A 23526-nucleotide genomic window follows, 5' to 3' on the forward strand; every position below is an offset into this window, starting at 1 on the left:
AAAGAGGGGCCAGGAGGCTTGGAAAGATTGAACAGATACTTGGAGGCATGGCTTCTACATAAAACCTCAAGGAGGAGTGAGCTCAAGTGATCTACTGTACAGCATGGTGAGCGGGCTCAGGGGCGACCACATGGAAACCGGAGCAAAATACAATGAGCCATCTACTTGAAAATGTCTGAGCTGTTTCTAAGTGTTCTCACCACACACAAAAGTGATAAGTACGTGAAGTGATACAGTAGTTCAGCCATTACTCAATGCATGCTGTACAATGACAATACACATAAATTTCTGTCAATCAAAACATGGGCCCACAGCATTACAATGCCTGGGATAACTGGGTGGTGTGATCAACCTCACCTGACAGCCGAGCGCTGCCCTCAGAAACGTCAGTACTGTGGCGGACACTGGAGCGGCTCCCGTGATCATCAGCCGGACTTTCCCACCCAGGCTCGACTTGCAAGACAGAGAGAAGGCAGGGTTACCTATGCACGGGTCAGAACTCCTCTGCCAGACACTTGCTTGGGACCAGCTGTCCCGCAGCTGCATGGACAGGACTCTCACTTGGGACAGAGCTCTTGGTGCCCACAGCAGGACCCAGGATAAGCTCATGCCTCCCAGAGCTGCCCACGACCCCTGGCAGACTTGGCACTAAACCAGCACTCTGCGGATGGACGTCTTAGAGAACAGATTATGGCAACTACCACGTTTTTGGCATCTGGGACAGCCCCTGATATTACACATTCTTATTCTCAGGCTTAAAACATCACCTCAGGAGTGGCATACTTGTTCCAGAGAAGCTAAAGGAAAGCTAACACACCCCCGAATCCTTCTACCTAAAACAACTGCAGCATTTTCAGATGTAGGTAGAGAACAGGATCCACCTAACAGCTCTGCCTCTTTCAGATGGGTGCCAGAAAGAATGGAAATGTGTTGTTGTCTCTTGGCTTCCTATCTATCCCAATCTGTGTGTGTGTGTGTGTGTGTGCGTGTATGCGCACGTCTGTCTGTCTGTCTGTCTGATTTCTCAAGGCTGTGACGATCATTCTAGCAAGCATTCCACCACTGAGCTGTGTCTCTACCCCTCTTTTTATCTTTAACTTTGCAAGAGGATTTTACTAAGTTGCTCAGGCTAGTCTTGAACTTGCAATCCTCTTACCTATGTCTCCCTAGAAGCTGGGATTACAGATCTGCACCATTCAGCTCTCCTCTCTCTCTCTCTCTCTCTCTCTCTCTCTCTCTCTCTCTCTCTCTCTCTCTCTCACACACACACACACACACACACACACACACACACACGCCCGACTTTTCCAAGAGACATCCATGGCGAGCGTCTATCCGCTACCTGTATCTTGTGGAAGATGAGTTTATCCCACAGGCTGTTGTTTCTGATGATGCCGCTGCGAAGCTCCGCTTCTTTCCTTTTGGAGGCAAAGTCCAGCAGCCACCGCTTCACTGTGGTGTTTGCTTGGCCAAAAATCTAGTGAGGCAAGAGGGAAGGTTTTCACATCTTCCAAGACAGCTAAAATCAAAAGGGCAGGCACCAGTGTGGTGGAGACAGCACACAGGAGCCTCCGAGCGGCAGGAGCCGTGGACACAGCTTTGGAAAACTACCAGCCAGACCCTCGAGCTGTTAAATACAAATGTGGCCCAAGACCCAACTCTACGGGAATGAAGACACATCCACGGAAGCCTACACCCAAGTGTTATGTTGACAGCAGGGTTATCTGCAGTCGTCAAAAGCTGAAACCACCCAAATGACTGTCAATAAAGGCACGGCTAAGTAAAATGGGGATGACCACACAGTGGGGCAGTATTAGGCTATAAAAAGTTGTGAAACGCTGAAATTTTGTACATTTTGAAGGTCTGATATTGGTTGCTCAGGAACCTAGCAGGTAGGAGGTAATAAAGAGCAGGCAAAGGGTTCTTCTCTGGGGTGCTGAAAGTGATTTTTGGTGTGGTTAGAAAACTCTGAAAGCACTCAGATCTTTGGAAGGGGCCAACGCTCCCCGCTGTAGCACCCACAGTGATATCCTCAAAGACCACTGAACTCCCCACTTTTACTGCGGGGCTTGAACTGGAGCCTCACACATCTACCTCACTGTGAGCTCCAGACCCCCAGGCCTGCACCACGAAACTCAAGAGGGTAAATTATAGACTATGTAAATTACATCTCTTTTCTTTCTCCGTCTTTTTTTTTTTTTTTTTTTTTAAAGATTTATTATGTTTAGTGTTCTGTCTGCATGTATGCCTTCATGCCACAAGAGATCAGATGGCTGTTAGCCACCATGTGGTTGCTGGGAATTGAACTCAGGACCTCTGGAAGAGCAGCCAGTGCTCTTAACCACTGAGCCATCTCTCCAGCCCGTGAATTATATCTCAATGCAACTGTTTCAAAGGTTTTTTTTTTTTTGAAAGAATGGACTAAAAACCAACAAGGTATTTTAGAGATGACAAGAAAATGGAAAAGTATGATTAACAGTGCCCACTGGACACTCAGCTCGGAGACTGGCCACGCAGGTCCTGCTCGACTGAGCAGTCTGTGCTGAGACAGCAGATGCCACATCTTCCCGGTTGGCACTGCGGCCTGGACCCTGAGTCTCTTGGTGAGGTGAAAGGACGCTTCACGCACACAAGGGTTGGTGGAACGGTTAATAAACCATCTCGTAGTTGTTTGTGAGTGACCCCCTAGCACCTTGATGAAACAGGGAGACGGACAGTCCGTTTTCTAGATGAGGAATGAAGACCAAGGGTCGTGGGGAAATAAACTGTCCTGCCGCTTACGGCTGAGCATCTACAGGGTGCGGCGTGTGTTCCCTTACCAATAGACCTGTGCCGTGAGAGTTCTGCTTCTGCGGAGGTGTAGACTGACGCTCTGTGAGTGAGAGGACTGCTGACGGCCGTCGAGGGGTAGGTGGCTGCACCCTCGTCGGACTGGCTCCAGGCCTCCCCGCCCCACCTTCTGTCCCCCACACCTCACGGTTGGGGACTCACCCTGTCAAACATCCGGTTCAGCAGCCTCGGAACCACCGGGAAGATAGTGGGCTGAAGCGTCTTGAGGTCATCCATCAGAAGCCTGATGTCTCCTTGGAAAAATCCTATCTTGGCTCCATGACACAGCATTACACACTGGAGTGGAGACAGATGACAAGCTTCAGTACTACCAGGAGGGCTCCACGCACCCAGACTCAGAGCCTGCGAGTCTGCAGCATTAGCGTTTCAAAGCAGCTTCCAGAAGCCGTAAGGCTCCCGAAATACGGGTGCTTCCTTTAAAAATGTGTCGGCATTGACTCGCCACTGTACAAGCATGGAAATGGAGTGTTTTCACCACCCCAATGCCACAGGAGTTAGTATGAACCTGGGTTTGGGGGGGGGGGGCGGGCAACCTCTTTCTGATGGTAATAAGAAGGGTTATCTGGGGCTAACAAGCAACATCTGTTGGATGAGTTATATGTTATTTTACATACCCCAAATATTTTTAACCTTCCAGGAACTTGAAAGCTTATTGATTCCCCAAATAAAAACCTGTTGCCTCCAGACCAGGCTTATTAAGATCTCATTTCTTTTTTTTTGGATCGAAGTCAAATTTTCTGAAAAGACACTGAATTAGCTTGGGTCAGGACTCCAAGTGGCTGGCCACAAGATTATCCCAAATGTTGCTTTCCCTATAGCCTGCAAACTGTGCCGGCCACCCAGACAGACTACACAAACCATCTATCTGCCGATCTCAAGTTCAACACAAAAAAAAGTTTCACCGGGTGGTGGGGGCACCTGTTGTGCTGTGTGCATTTGTGAGCCTCGCACTGGTGAGGTGGGAGCTCTCTGGGACCTGGGACTCGCTGCCTAGGCGAGGCTGGCTGACCAGAGCTCCAGAACGTTCTCACAAGGGAACAAACTCAGGTCTTCACGCTTCCAAAACAATCACTTTACCAACTCAGTTATCTCTCTGCCCTTGGTCAGGTTTTAAACTAGGCGCATGGTTGTGTGCGCACAGAGAACCCAGACAAAGGTCAGGTAGACACCATCCTCCCTCCCGGGGGCCATATGGGATGTTAGTGAAGAGATTCAGCCAAGTTGTATATCAGTGAGAAGCACAAAGAGGGAGGCATCTTCCACAACAGGTGCCTCGGAGACATTGGATTCAATGAATTAAAACATTTCCTTTAGAGCTGGGAACTAACATGGAGACCCATAGCCGGACACCACGCAGAGCATGAGAGACCTTGGGACACTGAGTCCTAAGAGGGACGTCTCCACCAAACCCCTCCCTTCAGCTCAGGGAACTCAATGGATGAGGAGGTGGGAAGACTGTAAGTGGAGTTTCACTGGAGATACAGATCACACCAAAAGGATATACAAATCACACCATGCCCAGAAGTAGACGGTCAACACACAACCAAAGCAAAAGTATCTTTTGGAGATGTTCTATCTCATAACGCTTTGGGAATCTTTTTTTTTTTTTTTTAAACTTTACTTGTCTTTTGCTTATCTATAATCATTTGCTATTTTGTGTTTATATGGGTTTGTCTGCCTTGTGTATGTGTGCCTGTGTATGTGTTTCTGGTGCTTTTTTTTTTCTCTCTGTGTGTATCTGCTTTATTTTGGTTTGCTCTTTTTTTTCTTTTTCTTTTTTAAATTGGCCTGTTGGTTTTCTAAAGAGAGAAAAAAGGGTGGAGTTTGATGGGTGGGGAGGTGGGGAGGATCTGGGAGAAGAGGGAGGGGAAACAGTGGTCAGAATACTCTGTATGAAAAAGAAAGTTTTTTTTTGTTTGTTTTTTTTGTTTTTTTCGAGACAGGGTTTCTCTGTGTAGCTTTGAGCCTTTCCTGGATCTCACTCTGTAGCCTCGAACTCACAAAGATCTGCCTGCCTCTGCCTCCCGAGTGCTGGGATTAAAGGCGTGCTCCACCATCGCCTGGCGAAAGTTATTTTCAATTAGAAGAAGAAAAAAAAACCTTCTTTTAATAGCTCATCTCCAACCGTGTGCTTATGGGCATTCTTTGTTCAAACTCTCAGCTTTAAACTGCAGGGTTAAAGTTCAAATTCCCAGTTTGGACCTAGAAGAAGAATTCACATTCTTTCTAGTAATCTGCCGCGGCGGCGAATGGAGCTGAGCGGAGAACCATTGCGTGTGACGGTGGCCGCGCACCACACTCACCTGCAGCTGCTGTTCATACATGTGTGCCAGTGGCAAGTACGAGATCTGTGTGTCACTGGCATTCAAGGTCAGTGTTCTCTGCAAGACACAACAACTTAGCGGGGCGCACACAGACACGCGGGGAGACACGGTCGATGCCTACCTCTACAATGGTCTCAAACATGTGGGCCAGAGGCAAGAAAGAGATCAGAGTATCATCTGGGGAAGCGACGAATGCGCTCTGAAAGCAAGGACACCAGCGAGAAGAGGAGAGTTAAGACTTCCAGGATGAACCCGTTTTCCCTCAGAGCGGGGCGCACGGCCCCTCAACACTCGCCACAGACTACTTCTGCTCATGTCTGCCATGCTTTTTCTCACCAAGGAATCGAAAGTGACTTTTTAAGGAGTAGTCCTGGGGATCGCGGCAGAGCACGGCACGTGCCGGGTAAATGCTCTGACACAGACCACATCCCCGTCTCAAAGCGACACCAGCCAGAGCGGAAGTCACTCCTACTCACTCAGTGCACCCACTTCGGAATGATTTTCCCTTCTGTAAAGAAGCTCGCCCGAACTGGAGTGTTGAGGGACCCTGTGCCCCACCTGCTTTGGTTACAACACCCCACTACCAGGTAGTTCCCCTGCCCCTCGAGCACCGTCAGACCCGCCGCCACCTGACAAGACAGCACTCCTATAAAATCCTGACCAAGAGGAGCCTACAGGCAGATGAAGTGTGGACGCCTAGTTTTCCTCAGAGTGGGCCTTCTTAGGGATGGGTGCAGTGCATGTTATTAACACGAAGAAAGCCTGCCAATGCAGCTGCAGTCCTATCCATCAGAAATGAGGTGTGTGTGTGTGTGTGTGTGTGTGTGTGTGATCTGTACTAATTTCTAGGTCATATGCTCTTATCCCCAAAGCTGGATCAGTCTTAGTAACAATGTAACCCTAAGTGGGGTCACTGACTATGGGATGGGTAGGCTATAATTTAAGCTCAATTTAAAAATGTTAGAAATGCATCTCAATTAGTATTTCTTACTGTGACATTGCTACATAATGAGAAATCAGATCCAGTAATATCCATATACGCATGTGTGTTTATATGTATGTACATGCGTGAGTATGTGTGTGAGTGTGTGTGAGTGTGTATGAGTGTATGTGTGAGTGTGTGTGTGAGTGTGTATGTGTGTGAGTGTGTGTGAGTGTGTGTGTGTGTGAGTGAGTGTGTGTGTGTGAGTGTGTGAGTGTGTGTGAGTGTGTGTGAGTGTGTGTGTGTGTGTGTGAATATGGACTGAACCCAGGGCCTTGAGCCTCGAAAGCTTGCTTTCTACTGCTGAGGTATTTCCCAGCACTCATACTTCGAAATTTCTGAGATGCCACCAGGGTTACGGTGAGGAGTTTTAGAAGCGGAGCTTGCTCCTTGATAGTGTAAACTATTTTCAGTGACATTCTGTTGTCATTTAAGTGATCCCTGAAGGCCTACGGGGAAATTCAAATTTCACTTTGGTGGGGCATTAAGTGTTGAGCTTTGTTTATACAGCAGACACGCCCCCCCCCAAAAAAAAAGTGACCATGGAGTAAAATTAATTGGAAGCACCCTCAAAAAAATCCGCCTTTGACAGCCACCAAAGAAAGACGTCCGCTCCCCTAAACCCTGAGGTGCAGACAGCCTCCTGTCACAAGAAGCAGGGCTGCAGGATACTCCCAGGAGCCTGCAACAGCACACTGTGTTAGACGTGAGAAGAACGTGCCTTTGCAAAGATAAGCATGCGATCTATCTTTGGAGTTCCAGACTGAACTCTGCTCCCTCCCAAATTCACACTCAACAGTCCCGGGCCCCAGGTCTCGAGAACAGGGCCCTGAGATGACTGGATTTGGGAGTAGGCTCCGACCCAACAGCCTGGGGTCTCATGAGAAGAGGAGACACTGGAGCACCCAGAGAGAGGCAGCCATCGGCAAGCCAGGGAGAAAAGCCCTCACCAGGAACCAAACTTGCTGCCAGCTGGTCCTGAACTCTCAGCCTCCTAAACTGGGGGAATAATGGGCTGTCGGGCTTTGTTAATGGCAACCTGTGCAGACTCCGACCTGTGAACAGAAACCTTCAGATGACAGAACACTGACTGGAGTCAAAGTGACCACAGGGAAGAGCGGTGATTCATTCCCAACCTTCAGCTGGCTTTAAGCTTCGCTGGTAACTTAAAGAAATTTGGTTCCTAACGCTAGAGTAAAGACGCTGGGAGGCCTCTCCTTTGTCTTTTCCAAAAAGCACTTATAGAGTGACATCCCCACACGAAGGCCACCTAGAGTTCCACCTGGTGATGCATCCCCTTGCCACAGGTAAGCCATCGGAGAGAAGGCGCTCTGGGCCTGATTTACATCTCAGTGCTCTTACATGCCATGTGGACCTAACGGGGAAGAGGGGAGCTTTGGGTCTTTCTCTCTTGGGGCCTAAGAGCAATTGGTGAATGTGAAGACCCGGATGATCCTCTCAAGAGTTACCTCTGTCGCCTTCACGAAAGCTGAACAGTCGCTCACAACGTTTTGGTGGGTGATCATTGCTCCTTTGGGGTTGCCTGCAGAGCACAGAGGGAGCAGAGTGAGGTTAGATACCCCAGCCAAGAACAGCAGAAACCCTCTACCATTAGGGCCTTGGATGTCCCTGCTGGATACCCACTGGGGAGCCCAACGCTGAGTAATATCACACTTCTGAGCAACCTCAGATCCCTTCGAGGAAACTTACTGTCAGGAAATCACTGTAAACAGTCTTCACTAAGGTCTGCATGTGCATCAACAGGGGAGATAAACTAGGGATTGTATTCAGCCGAGTACCCCGACAGAGTACACCTGAGGTCACTTTCAGTGAGCGCTGAACTAACTACAAAGTGCTCTCAGATTGAGAGACTGCCTCAAGGAGCAACAGGATGACGTCACTCAGTCCACTTCCATCTCTTGCTTTCCTGCGCCCGTCTATAATTAGTCAATACATTCCCCCAAAGGCAGGCAGAGAGCACAGACTTCCAGACACTGCTTTGAAGCAATTACATCTCAAAATGTACCTGTAGTTCCACTTGTGAAACAAATTATTGCAAGATCTTCAGGTGCTGGAGGCTGAAGGAAATTTTAAAAGAGACGGGTTACATCAGAACAGAAGACACCAAACCATAAGGTATCACCCTGCATTCCCAACAGTCTGCAATATGACTCGGAATTGCAAAGAACAAAAGGCTGTAATTCAGAGTAATCCAGAGTGCTTACCTTGGGTTTCTTTCTGTTCACTTTTCCAAGGTCCTTAATTAGAGGAGAGAGAGAGAAACAAAACCTCAGTGTTCAGGTTTTCTAACTATGAAGAGTCAAGTCAGGGCCGTGGAGATGGCCCAGTGGTTAAGAGCACTGGCTGCTTTTCCAGAGGACCTAGGTTGGATTTCCAGCACCCACATGGCAAAAACAGTCTGTAATTCCAGGTCCAGGGAATCTGATGCCCTTTTCTGGACTCAGCTGGTGCACATCTATGCTTCTCAGACATGCATGCTGGCAAAGCACCCGTATACAAAAAAATAAAAGCCTTTACTGCAGATTTCACTCTGAGCTGGCTGAAATACCATCATCTTCAAATTAAATGAATTAGAACAATGCTAATGAACAAAAGCCATTGTATCTATAGTTCTACGAAGACATTTTCCAGTTATCTGTCTCTTACATGAAACCATTACATAAATGGTCTTGGAAATAGGATTGATTTCAAAGACAGCAAAATCCTCTGCACTGTATTTTAGCCCCCTTCCTTTTCCAACGATGACGTTTAACAAAGCCTTGCTCTTGACCTTAAGCAAAGACCTGCCGGTCCTCAGCACCCTATCCCACGAGAGAATGCACTCCCTGAGCACCTGGCTCCACCTCAGTGACCTCTTGACAGGTAGAAACACTCTCTGCCCTGTTAGTGAGGCTCAGCTACCCATGCTCCATACATGGGAAGGAGGACTGGGCACTTTGAACTGAAACAGGCTGCAAGGAGGAGGGAGGCTGCCTCTGGCCTGGGCATTAGAACAGAGCATCTCCAGGCATAGGTGTTCCCGGCACAGACTTCTGCTATCAGGGATGTGCTTCAGTTTACCTGCTTGAGAATGCATGTGGGGTGCGCTGGCATCCACCATAAAATGGAAATTAGATGGGCATGCTCCACCTAGCACACTTTTAATCGATTTAAATTACATACATCATGACCGAAGATTAAAAAACAAGAACACTGACGTCTAATTAGAAGTCAACTAGGGTTGGGCACTGCAGCACACACCTATAATCTGAGGCAAGAGGACGGCTTGAGCCCAGGAGTCCCAGATCAGCCTGGGCAATGTACAAAGCCACTAGCTTAAAACAAGACAACAACAAAAACCACTCCACAGTCAATAAGGAACTAAAACATAGCACTTCTGCAAATTATTTTCCCAATAAGCTTTATTGCCTTTACTGATTTCTAGTCATCCATTCACAGTTTCCTCCCTTTTGTTGTTGTTGTTGAGGTAGGACCTCACTCATGTAGGGCAGGCTGACCTCAGAACAGCCAGGAAGCTGAAGATGACTTTGAAATGACCTCCTCCCTCCACTGCCCAAGCTGCTGGAACTACAGGCATGCACCACCATGCCCAGCTAATCTGTTCTTAAGTGACTTCTAGAATCTTCAGCTGATGTTGAGTAAGATAAAGCCAGAGTCACATGCAATTTGCTTTTAACTTAGGAAAAGAAGCATGACCTCCACGGGTCCATTACTTGGAGCGACAGCTTCAGAGCCTTAAGTCTGTCTTGTTATTTCTTAGGGGGAAAAAAAAGGCAACAATTACTTTTGAAAGTGGTCATTCTAGGTGAAAAATGAATAAAACTGAGTTCTAGTGAATGACAAGCCTATTGGAGTACTTATGAGTAATGGTGTCTGTTCCCCAATAATAAATATGGATGGGTAGATGGATCCTGGGGGAAAGTACTGCTGAAGCAGATGTGTTAACACCTTAACCACAGACTCTTTAGTAGGAAGAAGGGATATGGCTGTATGCTGTATCACTCAACAGTTTGTATGTCTGAAATGTTCATAACTAAAACAGATGATGCGAACATTCCAAATGCCTATATCCTACCTTGATGCTACAAATATATGTATTAATGTAAATGGATATAAATATATGGATTAATGTAAATGACCTCACAATCAACCATGATGTGAACTTTAAATTCTTCTCTTCTCATTTTTGTTTACAAAATGTCTAAAATGCATAAATGACATTAAGCAGGTGAGTGTGAAACAAGATTTCAATATAAACTCCGTACTACAATTGTCATTCATTCATCAAAGTAATGTTTAATTATAAAATTACCTCTTTCTCATGCAGTGGTTTTTTTAAAAAGGCAAAAGAAAACAACGATGTGCATGCATCTCGGAGGAGGGACAGAAAAGCAGGTAGGGAAAAGAGATTTCAATAGGATGAAAGGAGACTACAAGTTTATAAAACAAAAAACACCCCAATGGAAGATCTGGGTAAAAAGCTAGCTAAACTCTAATGTAAAGACGAAGCCTAGGCAAAAATGCATATGGAGCCGTTCCGTATGCTGCATGGGTGCAGGTGAGTACATGCATAGTTGCATGTCGGTGTTGGAATAATGAGTTTCCCCCTGACTACTGGTTCCCCGAGAAAGGCCCCACAGACCCTGCTCTGTAGCCTCCCATTTTCTGTAGAAGGAAGGGAAGTAGACATAAAGAACTAAAACCTTATTTCTAACAGTGTCTCAAAAAGAGTTCCATCTTCAGCAACAGCGCAGTGTGATGGACTACCTATGATGTCACTCCCGCTGGTCTCCTTGCTTCCTAACCTAAGGCCAGTGTTGGGGTCAGATCACATGCACCCGCCCTGGTACTCCTAGAACGGTTACTGTTGAAGTTGTGCTTCAGCTGAAAATAAACCACATCGAAAATAAAAACAACCAAGAGATAAATAAGTGAGCCGTGCCAGACAGTTTCCTGTCAACATGACAGCAGCTAGAGTCATCTGAGGGGAGGGAACCTCAATTGAGAAAAGGCCTCCATAAGATCAGGCTGCAGGCACGCCTGTAGGCATTTTCTTAATTAGTGACTGATGGACGAAGGCCCCGCCCATTGCATGGGTTGTGTGATTGTGATTGTATGGATTGTGTGATTGGGACACATAAGCCAAATAAACCTTTTCCTCCCCCAAGTTGCTTTTGGCCATGATTTTTACCACCGCAACAGAAGCTTAACTGGGCCAAGCAACTCATTCCTGTGATCCCAGCATTTGACAGACTAAGGCAAGAAAACTACTACAAGTTCAAGGCTAATCTGAGCTCTGCAGTGAGTTTTAGACCAGTCTCAGCTATTAGAGCAAAACCATCTTAAAAAACCAAGCCAAGCAAAAACAGACAAATAACGCAGCATGCAAGTCCAATCCTCGTCTAGTGGGAAGATGGGAATTTGTCCCGTGTCTTTAACATGACTGACCAGCACTGGGATGATAGCATCACTGGGTACCACGTCCAACCCCTCAGAGAAGTGGGGCCATGTGGAAGGACTCACCTCCAGAGCCCTCAGGCTGATGATTTCCACCCCACACTTCTTGCCTCGTTCCACCAGATCACTGCCATAGGAGTCCATGATGACTATGATTTTAAGGCAGGGAGTTAGCTTATTTTCTACACCTTCTAACAAGAGTTTGGCCTTCTCTGACTTGTCAGCGAAAATCACAGCGAGTTCAGCTGTAAACGAAGAGGTGATAAGGAGTAAGTCCTAGGAGGTCAAAAGCTTGACTGGAATATATGACACAGACATACGAAACATGCCGGAGTGATGCAGATTTAAACGTAAACCCCCCCCCCCTCCAAGCAGATATACGGATGCAAAGTCACCGAATCTGAACCCACACCTCGGGCAATGGTCACACCAAGGTCAAAGACGTACCTTTGTTCACTATGTAGGTGATGGCTTCGGCTCCAAGGGTATCATAGAGTGGAACAACCACCATCGAATAAGCAAAGCATCCCTGCTCGATGATCACCCACTAAACAGGAAAAGTCACAGAAAGAAAAAGTGACGTCTCGCCAGAATCATTGCAGAGGGCAATATGCGGCAAGTCAAACCAGAAGCATCTACTGTAGCAAAATGAACATTAGCCTGTCTACCACTGTGCACACCGGGTACCAGGAGAGTTCAAAACAAATACTCGCTCCTTCGCATTGTCTATTCTTGCAATCTTCTCCTTCTTTTTAAGTTAGCGTACAAAAATCTGTCTCTTGTTAAAAATCAAACTGCAATCTGCCTAAGGAAGGGAGGCAAGTGTGTGAGGACAGGACCATTACAAGACAGACTGGCTTAGAGAGCAGGGACCCGCTGCGGCTTCTAGACGGCTGCGGAAACCGTGGCGGGGAGAAATCTGAGTGTACCGTTGTAACGGGGACACAATTGGAGCATGGGGGAGACAGGGAGAGAGAACAGCAAGGGACTTGCAATATCTAAGGCTGGGAGGCCAGTGAGCAAGCAGGCTGGACAGAAGCCTGGAGGCCTGGGCGGACTGGAGTGATCCTGTGCCACAGGGTCTGCCCTACCCCGTGGGCCACCCGGAACTACTAAGGTATTCTGGGCGCCCAAAGGCTGTGGGGTTTGAGGAACGCCATTCCCACAGCAGTACGGAGTAAGGTCTGAGACCTGGGAGCAAGAACACCTATCTGTCAAATAAGAAAGCTGTCTTGAAAACAGTTCTCCCTAGAAAAGTGACCAGGGCAAGGGGTGATACAATTACTGCTTCTCTTGCCACTAACCTCAGCTGCACAGCAACTCACTGATGTCCCCAGACAGGTGGCACAGTCCCCTTTTCTCTTACAACTCTTCAAGACACTCCTTTAGCCCAGCTGCACTTTTCTAACGACACCACGGGATGCTGACCACAGCACAGAAAAGGGTAGAGCTGCTGTGAGCGAGGAGCCACTGGGTCACGTGTATGTGGCCTGGATCTGGGACTGCGCCTGTGTGATTAGCATTTCCTCCAAGACTCTACTCAGGGGCTCTATGTCCAGAAAGCACGTCCTGGCTGATCTCCCACAATCCTTCCGTGTGTCCACACTTAACCACAGTTGAGGGAAAGCATCAGTAATCTATTCCTTGAAGTAAGGGATGTGTTTTGTGGTTGTGGGTGGGTGATAAAAATTCTACTGAGGCAAAATTTTAGGCTGTGTTTCTGAGATGTGAAAGGAAACCAAATCATTCCATGAGACTAAGCACAGGCCAGCTGTGGACAATGCTGCTTCTTGGCAGACGTGAGACTCAGTCTAAGAAGATGTTCTAGCTTATGAAAACGGGACACAACACAGGGGTAGCAGATCCCAGAAGCCTTTCTGGACAAAAGCAGATATAAAAATAAATTTGATGCTTGAATTTTTCCAAGGCAGCGACTGCTGACACAATCAGTTAACAGTGCCCTAAGAGGGACTTCCCACTTCAAGTCACTTTATCTTTAAAATTATTTGTGTGTGTGCGCGTGCGTGCGTGCGTGCGTGCGTGTATGTGTGTGTGTGTGTGTAGGTGCCCGTGGAGGCCAGAGGAGTTGGATCCCCTGGAGTTGGAGTTACAAATGATTGTGAGTCACCTGCTGTGGGTACTGGGAAGCAAACTCTGGTTTTCTGGAAGAGCAGTGTATGCTCCTAACCACTGAGGCACCTCTCCAGCCCCTAAAGTCACTTTTCTGGAGTACTAAGCGTGAGCTTCCACAGCCAAATAACAGCTGTATACCGCCACAAAGGCCAACTCAGAATGGGTATTTCATGGTATTTTAAGTTTGGAAATTTGATCAGAAGAAAGGCTCAGACCTTTTAAGGAAGAAAAGTTTGCTTCTAACAAAAATATACCCAAGATTTCTGGTCTAATTTATCAATAATTTATTGATGCCTTTTATCTAGTCACAGAGGTAGCCCTTGAAGAGAGGAGACTTCTGATATGGCATTTTGTTTCTAAGAGTTTTGCTGATGACCCGAATTAAGAAAAATGTAAACAAAAAAATTATGGGGGCGCGATGGTTTTCTTTTTCTCTTAAAGTTTAAGAAATTCTCAAGTTCAGGTTTTCATACCTCTGACTTTCTAAGGAAAAACCCCAAAGCCATATTCCCAGCAGAAAACAGACAACAGGCGTGAAACCATGGAGCCCCGTGGAAACCCCGTACAGTAAATGGCTCGTAGTTAATACCTCAGGTCTGTTTTGAGAAAAGATGCCGATGAACTGTTCTGGGGAGGCCTTGAAACCCTTCTGGATCAGCGCAGAGCCTATACACTGGGCCAGTTCTTCAACCTGCAGAAAGGGGAAGGGGGGGGGAGGGCAAGCATTAGCGAAGAGCAGCATTCCCATGGCAAGGACTTCAAAAGCTCACCAGGTGATGCCAGTGTCTCAGCTGCAAGCAGAGCTATTCAGAGAAGGGGAGCTATGCCTTTTCAAAACTGTTTGCACCACACAAGGTTTTATTCACCACAATGGCAGCACAGCAGCAGCGTTAATGGACCTGGCCATAGGATTCCTTCTGCAAAGCAGGTTGTTCTCAGTTTGCAGGTCCCAGATGACTGCAAATCAGGGCTTCCTCCCCTACCTGTGTGTTTCTATTTTAGTGCTACAAAATGACAAAGAGTAAAGAGACTGCTTTCTTTTCTTTTCCTCTTTTCTTTTCTTTTTCTTTTCTTTTCTTTTTCTTTTCTTTTTCTTTTCTTTTCTTTTCTTTTCTTTTCTTTTCTTTTCTTTTCTTTTCTTTTCTTTTCTTTTCTTTTCTTTTCTTTTCTTTTCTTTTCTTTTCTGGAGGGGACAGGGTTGTTGCTTGTTTGCAGTGCTGAGATGGGAACCCAGGGCCATGCACACTCAGGGCAAGCATTCTAAAATGACCTCGTGGCCAGTACTTGACTTCTCCAGCTGGTTCAGGCTAACCTCCAATTCACAGTTCTACTGCTCCTGCTGCTGGGATCACAGGTATGTTAGCTGGCTAGATTTTTCTTTCAGTTATAAAGCACTAGAAAAGTAACCAAACCCCTCAAAACCTGTCATTAGAAGCGGTTTAAAAAAAAAAAAAAAGACTAAGCTTTTATTTGTTTGTTTGTTTGTTTTTGAGACAGGGTTTCTCAACATAGTCCTGGCTGTCCTGAAACTTGCTCTGTAGACCAGGCTGGCCTCAAATTTGTAGAGATCTGCCTGTGTCTGCCTCGCTAGTGCTCGGATCAAAGGCATGTGCCACCACACCCAGCTAAGACTAAGTTTTTAATCTACAATCCCACATTTCTTTTTGGTAAATGATATAATCTTAGGAGATTTTTAAAGGCCTTATATGCAAAGATACACATTTAAAAATTACCTAAAGTTAAATAAGTCCAGGGGAAAATAAAAAATAAAAAGTTAAGTAAATGACAAAACCCCCCAGAAAATGAGAGCTAGGTAGCTGGCAAATATTACAGCTCTGAGAAATGCCCCAAGCCTAGGGCAGTGTTAATAATGATAGGCAATAAAAGTAGATGAGAACCAACACTCTAATACCCACGTGAAAACAGTCACAAAACTGAGACAGGAATATATATCCATGGCTGCCCTCTAGCCACGCCTACTCTAAATTAATTTTTAAAAATTTAAACCTTCAAAGTTAGGCCAGGCAGCAGTGGTGCCCACCTTTAATCCCAGCACTTGGAAGGCAGAGGTAGACGGATCTCTACAAGTTTCAAGGCCAGCCTGGTCTACAGAGCAGGTTCCAGGACACCCAGGGCTACACAGAGAACAACGTCTCAAAAAACCAAAACCAACCAACCAAACAAACAAACAAAAAACCCAAAACAAAAAAAGGCCTTAAAAACGTGGAGTTCTTTATTCTCAGGAGTACTTTTAAGGCCTATCATGCCAACAGGAAAACCAGTCATCCCATCCTTGCCAGGAATCCCATTGGTTCTGGTACCTGACATCTCCCCAGGCCTACCTAGGGGAACCCGAGTGGTACAGGCCAGGTGACAGAACAGCATGGCCAGTTCACAAGTCTACGCTGAATTTAAGGGACTGGAATTTGAGAAATGCCTGCAATTATTTGCAGGGCTCACTGGGACAATCCACATACATTTATGATTCTAGAAAGATGGTCCATTTTGCTCTTCAAAAGAAAAAAAAATACTCAAAGAGATTCTTACTTTCCTAAAAGTCAGTCTTGTTAAGTGAGTAAAAAGTAAACTGAGGTAAAGATCTCTACAAAGCCAGAGTCGGCTTTGGGTAAATTCAGCTCTGCATCTCTGCCAAGCCTCAGGCTGAACTGTGCAAATCACACAGCAACATCTTCAGAAACCCCAGGGACGTACAGGGTGCCCTCAACACCAATCTGCACCAGACGCCTTGTTTCTTCAGGCCAAGAAACCTAACAGAAACAAGGCAGCGAGCATTGGGAGAGTCTGTGGAGCCTGAGGGCTGGGACACGGTGCCCTGTGTCCAACACACAGTCTTGCTATAGAGACTCTGGAAGCAAGGGTCTTAGTGTTTTGAGGTGGTCTCATTCGGCAGCCCAGAGTTGGACTCGGCCTCCATATATATCCAAGGCTGGCCAGGAACTCACAGGGATCCTCTGGTCCCAACTTTCCCAGTGCTGGGAGTAGAGATGTGAGTCAACACTGACTGATTGGGGGGTGGGGGTGGGGTAGGAGGGGGGACTGGATAGAAACTGGTCTGGACTTTGGTAAAGCCAGACCGAAAGAGAGAAATCCCTCTGGTCACGTGAGTTCCACGGGCAAGGTATTATAAGGCCATCTCCCTTGTCTCTCTTAAGAGACAAATACTACCCAAGCAGAGTGTTGGGCATTCTTGTCCAACGAGGACAAATCCAGGGCTTCAATCCAAGAAGCTCTGACAGGTGCTCCTTCCCAGGCTGGGGTTTATGGCTCCAAAGGACAACTCCCTCCACAGCCACACCCTCAGACAAGCCACTAAAAACGACTAAAAACGAGGAGGGAGAGAGTCAATCTGTGCTGTTCATGAGTGTCACGGGATTACCTGGCCCCGGAACAAGCAACAGTGGAGCCCAGGGACAGAAAGCCATTTCCTGGACAGCTGTGTAGGAAAAAGGAAGGCAGCAGCTAAACTGTGCTCACAGCTGCGCCTGCCCATCCTGAGGCCAGACCGGAAAAGCAACAACAGCTTGATTCTGTGTGTGTGATCATAATGAGAATTAAAAAAAATAAAAAAAGGTGACATCTTCCTGCTCTGGGACCCACGACTCTCAAACTGTGATTCAGACAGTTATGGCCCCTGTGGAGTGAGGATGAGAGCGCTAAGTGTGCGGATATCCAGATCCTAGCTTTAGGGTTACACAGAGAGGCAGGGGTGTCCTCTGAACATCTGGGCTCTTCCCCATGGCCACCAAGGGGTTAAATGTCACACCCTGGGGAGGTGGCCAAGGACAGTTTTGAGGATCAATGAACAGATGCCAACATGTCCACGGCACACCCGGCTCTGGTCTGGTTTCTGCTACTCACACTATGTGAGCGTGGGCAAAGACATTCCCAGGGCATTTTTCCCTCATCTATAAAACACGGGGACACTCCAAATCGGGGTTTCTGAGTTTCCTAGCACCCCTCAGGCAAAGACATCCTAGGCGGCCGGGGGGGGGGGGGAGGGAAGGGGGAAGTAGAGAGAACATTTGCTTCTAGAGATTTCTAGAATTATCTGAAGAGTTATACTTCCCAATAAATCCATATAGGTTGCCAATAAAGTGCTTTAATCCACCCGTTAGTTAGACTTTCCCAAGATTTCCTCTGCTCTGTTTTTCCGTAGATGCTCAGTGGAGTTCCCAAAGTGCTGCCCATTTCCTGCCCCAGCAATCTTTCAGCAGTGTGCTGGACCAACCCACAGAGCCATTCTTACAGGTGGAATCTGAAATGGACCTCGCAGGTACATGTGCTTAGACACTTGGCCCCCAGCTAGTGGCAGAATTCTGGAAGAGGCACAACCTTGTGGACATGAGGCCTAGCTGGTGCATAAAGGGTCACAGGTTTAGGCTAGCCCTGCTTCAGATCGGGGCTTGGTGCTGCAAGCTGCAGGAGAACGTGATGGATATCAGCTACTATCACAAAAGCTACTACTTGGAAAAGTCAAGGACTTCTCCAAAGGTCAAGCCACGGCTTAAGAAGTCTTGGTGATATTTTAGCTTCTATATATATATATTAGCTGGTTCCTAAAATGATTTTCTTGTGTGCTTCCAAGAACTCCTAACAGTATATTTATCTAAAATACCTATCAAGCATCCAAGGCCAAACGAAACAACACCTGTCTCCTAGGTCAGGTGGATAGCTTTATTTCTTGAGCAATTTAGGGTGGACTCTCCTTTCTTATACAACCTTACTAATAGATCCCCAACTTCTTACCTAACCACTTCTCGGAATGCAGACTGAGCACACAGATCCCCTTTTGATACACTAACAGGTCATTAGCACTCAGTTGACCTCTTCTTTTACCACTGCTTGTCTTTCAGATCTGCTGAGATCTAACAAGCTGCATAATCCGCTTGCACAGCCGGGCACCAAGCCTCTCCCACCATGGCGGACTGGATACCCCAAACCCGAACCCAAATCAACCTCTTCTCCATTTAGGTTGAGTATTTGGTGGAGTATTCCACTTAGCTGTTTACACTGAGAATCTGCTCACAGATGTGAGGAGAGCTCTGAGAGCCAGGGGACTCACCTGTTTGTAGGAAATCCATTCGTAGGGCTGGTCTGGCTTTCTGGAACCCAAACAAGGACCATTGTCTACAAAAGGAAAAACAAAGATGAAGCAGGAGATGGCCTTGGCCGTTAACTACTCCTGCGTTTTCTTTGTTTCTCTCTCTATTCCTCAAAACACCAGTCTAGTCTTCAAGTTAGAAATGGTGAGTTCCGATTAGAAATGTTTCCCCCCTGGAGTCTGAAGTGATTGTTAGGTTTCTTTGTTTAATTTGCACCATTTCTTAAACAGAAGGGGGTTGGAGATAAATAATGGAGAATGGCAGATATTAATATGACTGACTCTTTGCTGGTTGAGTTTGGGTTTTTTTGATACAAGGTCTCTCTATCACATCGCTCTGGCTGTCCTAGAACTCACTTTGTAGACCAGGCTGGCCTTGAACTCACTGAGATCTGCCTGCCTCTGCCTCTGGAGTGTTGGGATTGAAAGTCTGTTCCACCATGATTTTCAAGAACATTTAACCTGTGGCTTTCTCTTTCCTGCCAGTGGCTGAGGGTAGAGATGCTACTGTGGGTTTGCAGAAGAGGCAGCCACCGGAATTTCTAGGGAAGCATCAAGCATGCCAACTCAGAATGAAGTGCTCCCTCGAAGCAAGTCATGTGTTGGAGGCTTAGGTGCCAGCTGGCGGGTTTGTGAGAAGAGATGGAGCCCTGAGGGTTCGACCCCATCACTGGGTTAATCCCTCCATGGGCTTGTCATAGGAGGCAGCACTGGGACAAGATCCTTGAGGATGACATCTCGCCCAGGCTGCGAGTTCCTGTATCCCGCCCCAGCCCTGCTAACTTTCTGTCCCCCACCCCCACGGGCAGGAAGGGAAGGGAAGGGAAGCGAAGACGCCACAATGTCGGGGTTCACCAGTCCAAGTCTGAGTTTGTAAAGGTGTTCTGATCTGCTATGGGGACACGGCAGAACTGGCGAGGAAGACAGGAGAATGGCTTCCCCGGGGGGCTGTGACAAGCCTGGTGTTAATGCCGAGGGAAGTGTGGCGCGCAAATGGACTCAGGTGTCACTCGGCCGGCCGTGGAGAAAATGGGAGGACATGAGCTGGGCTCCTGACAGCTCCCTGACAACAGATCTGACAACAACGGTCCTTCCTCCAGACTCACTTCCGTTTACAGTACTGTAACAGTACCAAGGCTGGGTCGGTACGGGAGGGGCAGCAGCTCCCCATCATCTGAGGGGAGACCCCTCGGCTACAGGAACTGATGTCATTTTATTCCTCCAGAACTGAGACAGGTGAAGTGCAGCCAAGGGCCACAATGAGCCAATGGCTGTTTCTGGAAGCAGTGTTAGGTAGAACACGGACTTACCAACTCATCCGCCTGCATCTGAAGCTGCAGAGAGTCTGTGGCCCCAAACATCTAAAGCCTAAAGTATTTACTTTATGGGACACAGCACACTGACCCCAGCTCTAGAGCTGTGGTTAAAAAGCAGCTCACCGGCAAACTTGAAAATACCCATTCCCAGGCCCTACTGCTAAAATCTGATATCACTGGATGGCTGGGCATGAGCTTTAGAATTTTTAAAAAAGTGTCCCCAGGTGACACCAACGTAAAGCTAGGTGAATTTTAAAAATATTAGTTTTGAGGGGTCTAGAGAGATGGCTTAGCAGTTACAAGCACTGGCTGCTCTTCCAGAGGACCCAGGCTCAATTCTCAGCACCCAAAGTTCATCTCTGACTCCAGTTCCAGGAGGTCTGATGCCCTCTTCTGGCCTCTATGGGCACTTAATGTAACAGGTGCACAGGCAAAACACACACAGAAAAATAATTTTTAAAAAATTAAAATGAGGTTTAAAAAGCTCTAGGCTATCCCAGCACATGGGAGGCAGAGACAGGTGGATCCTTCTCTGAGTTCGAGGCTAGCCTGATCTACAGAGTGAGTTCCAGAATAGGCTCTAAAAGCTACAGAGAGAAACCCTATCTTGAAAAACCAAAAATAAAAAAAATAAAAAAAAATAAAAAGCTCTAGGTTAGCTTTTCCTGCCACTGAACAAACTTCTGACCGTCTACGAAAATGTTGGGCTTTGCTCCTCTATAATTTTTTAATCCTGAGATATCCTAAGAAAATTAAAGTTTAGGATAAAATGTTTCTTAGAGGAAAAAAGGAAGTGTTGACTTAAAAAGCAGCTGCCTTTAATCTGTGTGCATGAAGAAAGCTCACATTTCCTGCTGCTGTGATTTATTGAAGACCACTTATTTTCCAATCAGACAACTAACAACAGAACAGAAAGCTGTTTGAGGGCCAGAGGTCCAGGGTAAGTCAGCCCCACACTCCTAGATACAGGCCACTCTCTGCTTACAGAGGAAAGGCTGTGTGCATCACTTACAACATAGATTTTCACGTAGCTTGATGCTGGCCTGCTCTACCTCAGGGAGATTTGCTGTCCTAGATGAGCTCAGACCCTGATGCCAATGTCAAAAAGTTCATGTCGTAAATGATATACCAGGAGGTTTGCTTTCTCTTTACCATGGGCTAATGAGCCTTTTATAGGAGTATTCGGCTGAACACAATGGGCTGAGTAATCATTCTACACCAGTGTCAAGCAATAAACAGTAAGTACTTCTTAAGTGCACACATGTCCTGTGGGGCACAGAGAACACAATCCCCCCTGGTTCCTGACTGTACGGTCCCAATCTAGCAAAAACCAGAAGCTAGAGTATGGATCTTAAGATCTATTTCTATAGCGGAGTCTCAGAAAAGCAAGAGTGGTCCTTAAAAAAAGTCCTCCTTCATGGAAAATGTATTGATTGAGTATCTCGTGTGGACAGGTCCGGGGTCAGTGCTGTGGGGAGGGCAAAGCGGAAGGACATGTTCCTGGGGAGCACAGGCTGAAAAGCAAAAGGTAGGCAGGGCATGCCAGGCGGGACCACCTCTGCATGGTGAGGGATCACTGCAGAGGCAGACGTGAGATGCTGCTGACAGGAAAAGGGGGCGAGGCCCTCCTGAGACAGAAGTGAAAACAGCACACTCAGGAGATGGTTAACAGAAACGGTGAAGTGCAGCGGGGGGGTCAAAAGAGTACCGCCATGTCCAGGACACTGGGAGAGGTGTGGAAAGGGCGGGACCGGGACCTGGAAAAAGGATGTGCATGAAGACATGAAGGGAGGGACCAGCAGTGGTCTCGCTTGAGGACCGGCTCAAGGTGGGGAGCTGGAGAGAGGCTGTAACGGAGGCAGGAGATTGGACAGCAAGGGCTCTCTAGGGTGTTTCTGATGGGGTGCAGCTTCCCTGGAAAGTTAGCATTGCTCTCAAAATAAGAATGTTAATGGCCCAGGAAGCTTGAAAAAATGATGGGCCAGGGCCAATTAAGCATTTTTTTTTTAAACTACAGGAAACATTGGAGCACAGTACATGTGATTCTCCATCAAATATAGGGCATATTTGGTGACAGAGGACATCTGCAGGGTCCTATGAGCTTTGAGGTTGACTGACAGGTTACAGAAGGAGGCGGAACACGAACAACGCTGGGCACGGGGAAGCCTGGCAGATGTGCCCCTTGAAAGGAAGGCGGCTCGTCCCTCATGAGAAACAAGCGTCAGTCACACCCACGCGGCGACGGGCTTACTTGACACCTGAATGCCCCTCTGGAAGCCGTCGTACAGGGTTCGGACATCATCGTAGATGTACACCAAGAGCTTGTCGTTGTCGAGGAGTGCGGACCGTCGAGCACCGTCCGTACCCTGGGAGGGACAGGGGCGAGGAGGATGTTAGCAGATGCCCCCACAGCATCACGCCTTTACAGAGGTGCAGCCAAATGAGGTTCACCAATGTGCCTGTGTGTGTGTGTGTGTGTGTGTGTGTGTGTGTGTGTGTGCGTGCCTCTGTGTGTGTGTGTGTGTGTGCCTGTGTGTGTGTGTGCCTGTGTGTGTGTGTGTGTCCCCAAGCTTGTCATTTATTTGTAGTACAAACACACTCTCCTGTCCTAGCAATTCTCAGGTGGACACTAAATACACTGGCAATGACTGGTGGCCATGATTCTGCAAAAGAGATTCTGTGAGCCTATTTTACTTACTGTACGCCTTCCATATATGCAATTGCCATTCACCAGACGGATGTAAAATAAACCCTAACTGCTATGCGGTGACTAGCAGCTGGATGAAGAAGTGCAGAATTTGTTGATGTGCTAATGTAAGTTATGGGGGGGCCCTGCCCCCACCTCCCTCCCCCAGGGTACTCTTGAGGGGTGAGGGATAAGAGACTTAGATAGAAGCATAGAGGGGAGAGAGACAGAAACACAGGAAGCCTCGGGAGGGCCTGGATCCTTATCCACCGGTCCCTTCTGTCTCCTCTAAAGGGTTTTTAAAGGAATGCCAAGGGGTGGAGCAAAAGACCTCCCCCTAGCTCAGCCAAGTGTGGACCCTTCCAATCACCTGGTAACCACACACATGGTCAAACAATCCTCTGATGCAGCCCTGCTGGGTAAAGCAAGCTCAGATTTCACTAGGAAACTTTGTGGACCTCCACAGTAAGTCAGCGAAAGAACCATGGTGGCTTTGGAGAATGAGGCTAAGACAACATGGCCATGAATGAATCTTGGGGAAAGAAAACTGAAAAAATAAATAAATGAATAAATGAAAAATGAATGAATGAATGAATGAATGAATGAATAAATAAATAAATAAATAAATAAATAAA

At 47.1% G+C, this 23526-nt stretch overlaps 1 protein-coding gene across 11 annotated transcripts in view; it reads right to left on the reverse strand.

The window, feature by feature from the left end:
* Window positions 1-23526, reverse strand: part of Acsl1 (acyl-CoA synthetase long chain family member 1) — a 68514-nt gene that overhangs the window by 8942 nt on the left and 36046 nt on the right. For 8 of the 11 annotated variants that reach the window (XM_076553353.1, XM_042262615.2, XM_042262614.2 and 5 more), the window contains exons 3-14: window positions 22457-22571; window positions 18851-18915; window positions 14357-14458; window positions 12082-12181; window positions 11701-11879; window positions 8382-8414; window positions 8183-8234; window positions 7626-7699; window positions 5296-5373; window positions 2992-3126; window positions 1343-1477; window positions 358-453 (exon numbers count right to left, since the gene is read on the reverse strand). In XM_076553353.1, the coding sequence (XP_076409468.1) occupies window positions 358-453; window positions 1343-1477; window positions 2992-3126; window positions 5296-5373; window positions 7626-7699; window positions 8183-8234; window positions 8382-8414; window positions 11701-11879; window positions 12082-12181; window positions 14357-14458; window positions 18851-18915; window positions 22457-22571 (1164 nt within the window). Of the gene's footprint in view, window positions 1-357; window positions 454-1342; window positions 1478-2991; window positions 3127-5153; window positions 5232-5295; window positions 5374-7625; window positions 7700-8182; window positions 8235-8381; window positions 8415-11700; window positions 11880-12081; window positions 12182-14356; window positions 14459-18850; window positions 18916-22456; window positions 22572-23526 lie in introns of all 11 variants that reach the window. The other 3 variants (XM_076553357.1, XM_076553359.1, XM_076553358.1) reach the window with 1 other exon arrangement.

This window comes from Peromyscus maniculatus, chromosome 17 (genome assembly GCF_049852395.1).
Source record: "Peromyscus maniculatus bairdii isolate BWxNUB_F1_BW_parent chromosome 17, HU_Pman_BW_mat_3.1, whole genome shotgun sequence".
In the NCBI taxonomy this organism is placed as follows: Eukaryota; Metazoa; Chordata; class Mammalia; order Rodentia; family Cricetidae; genus Peromyscus; species Peromyscus maniculatus.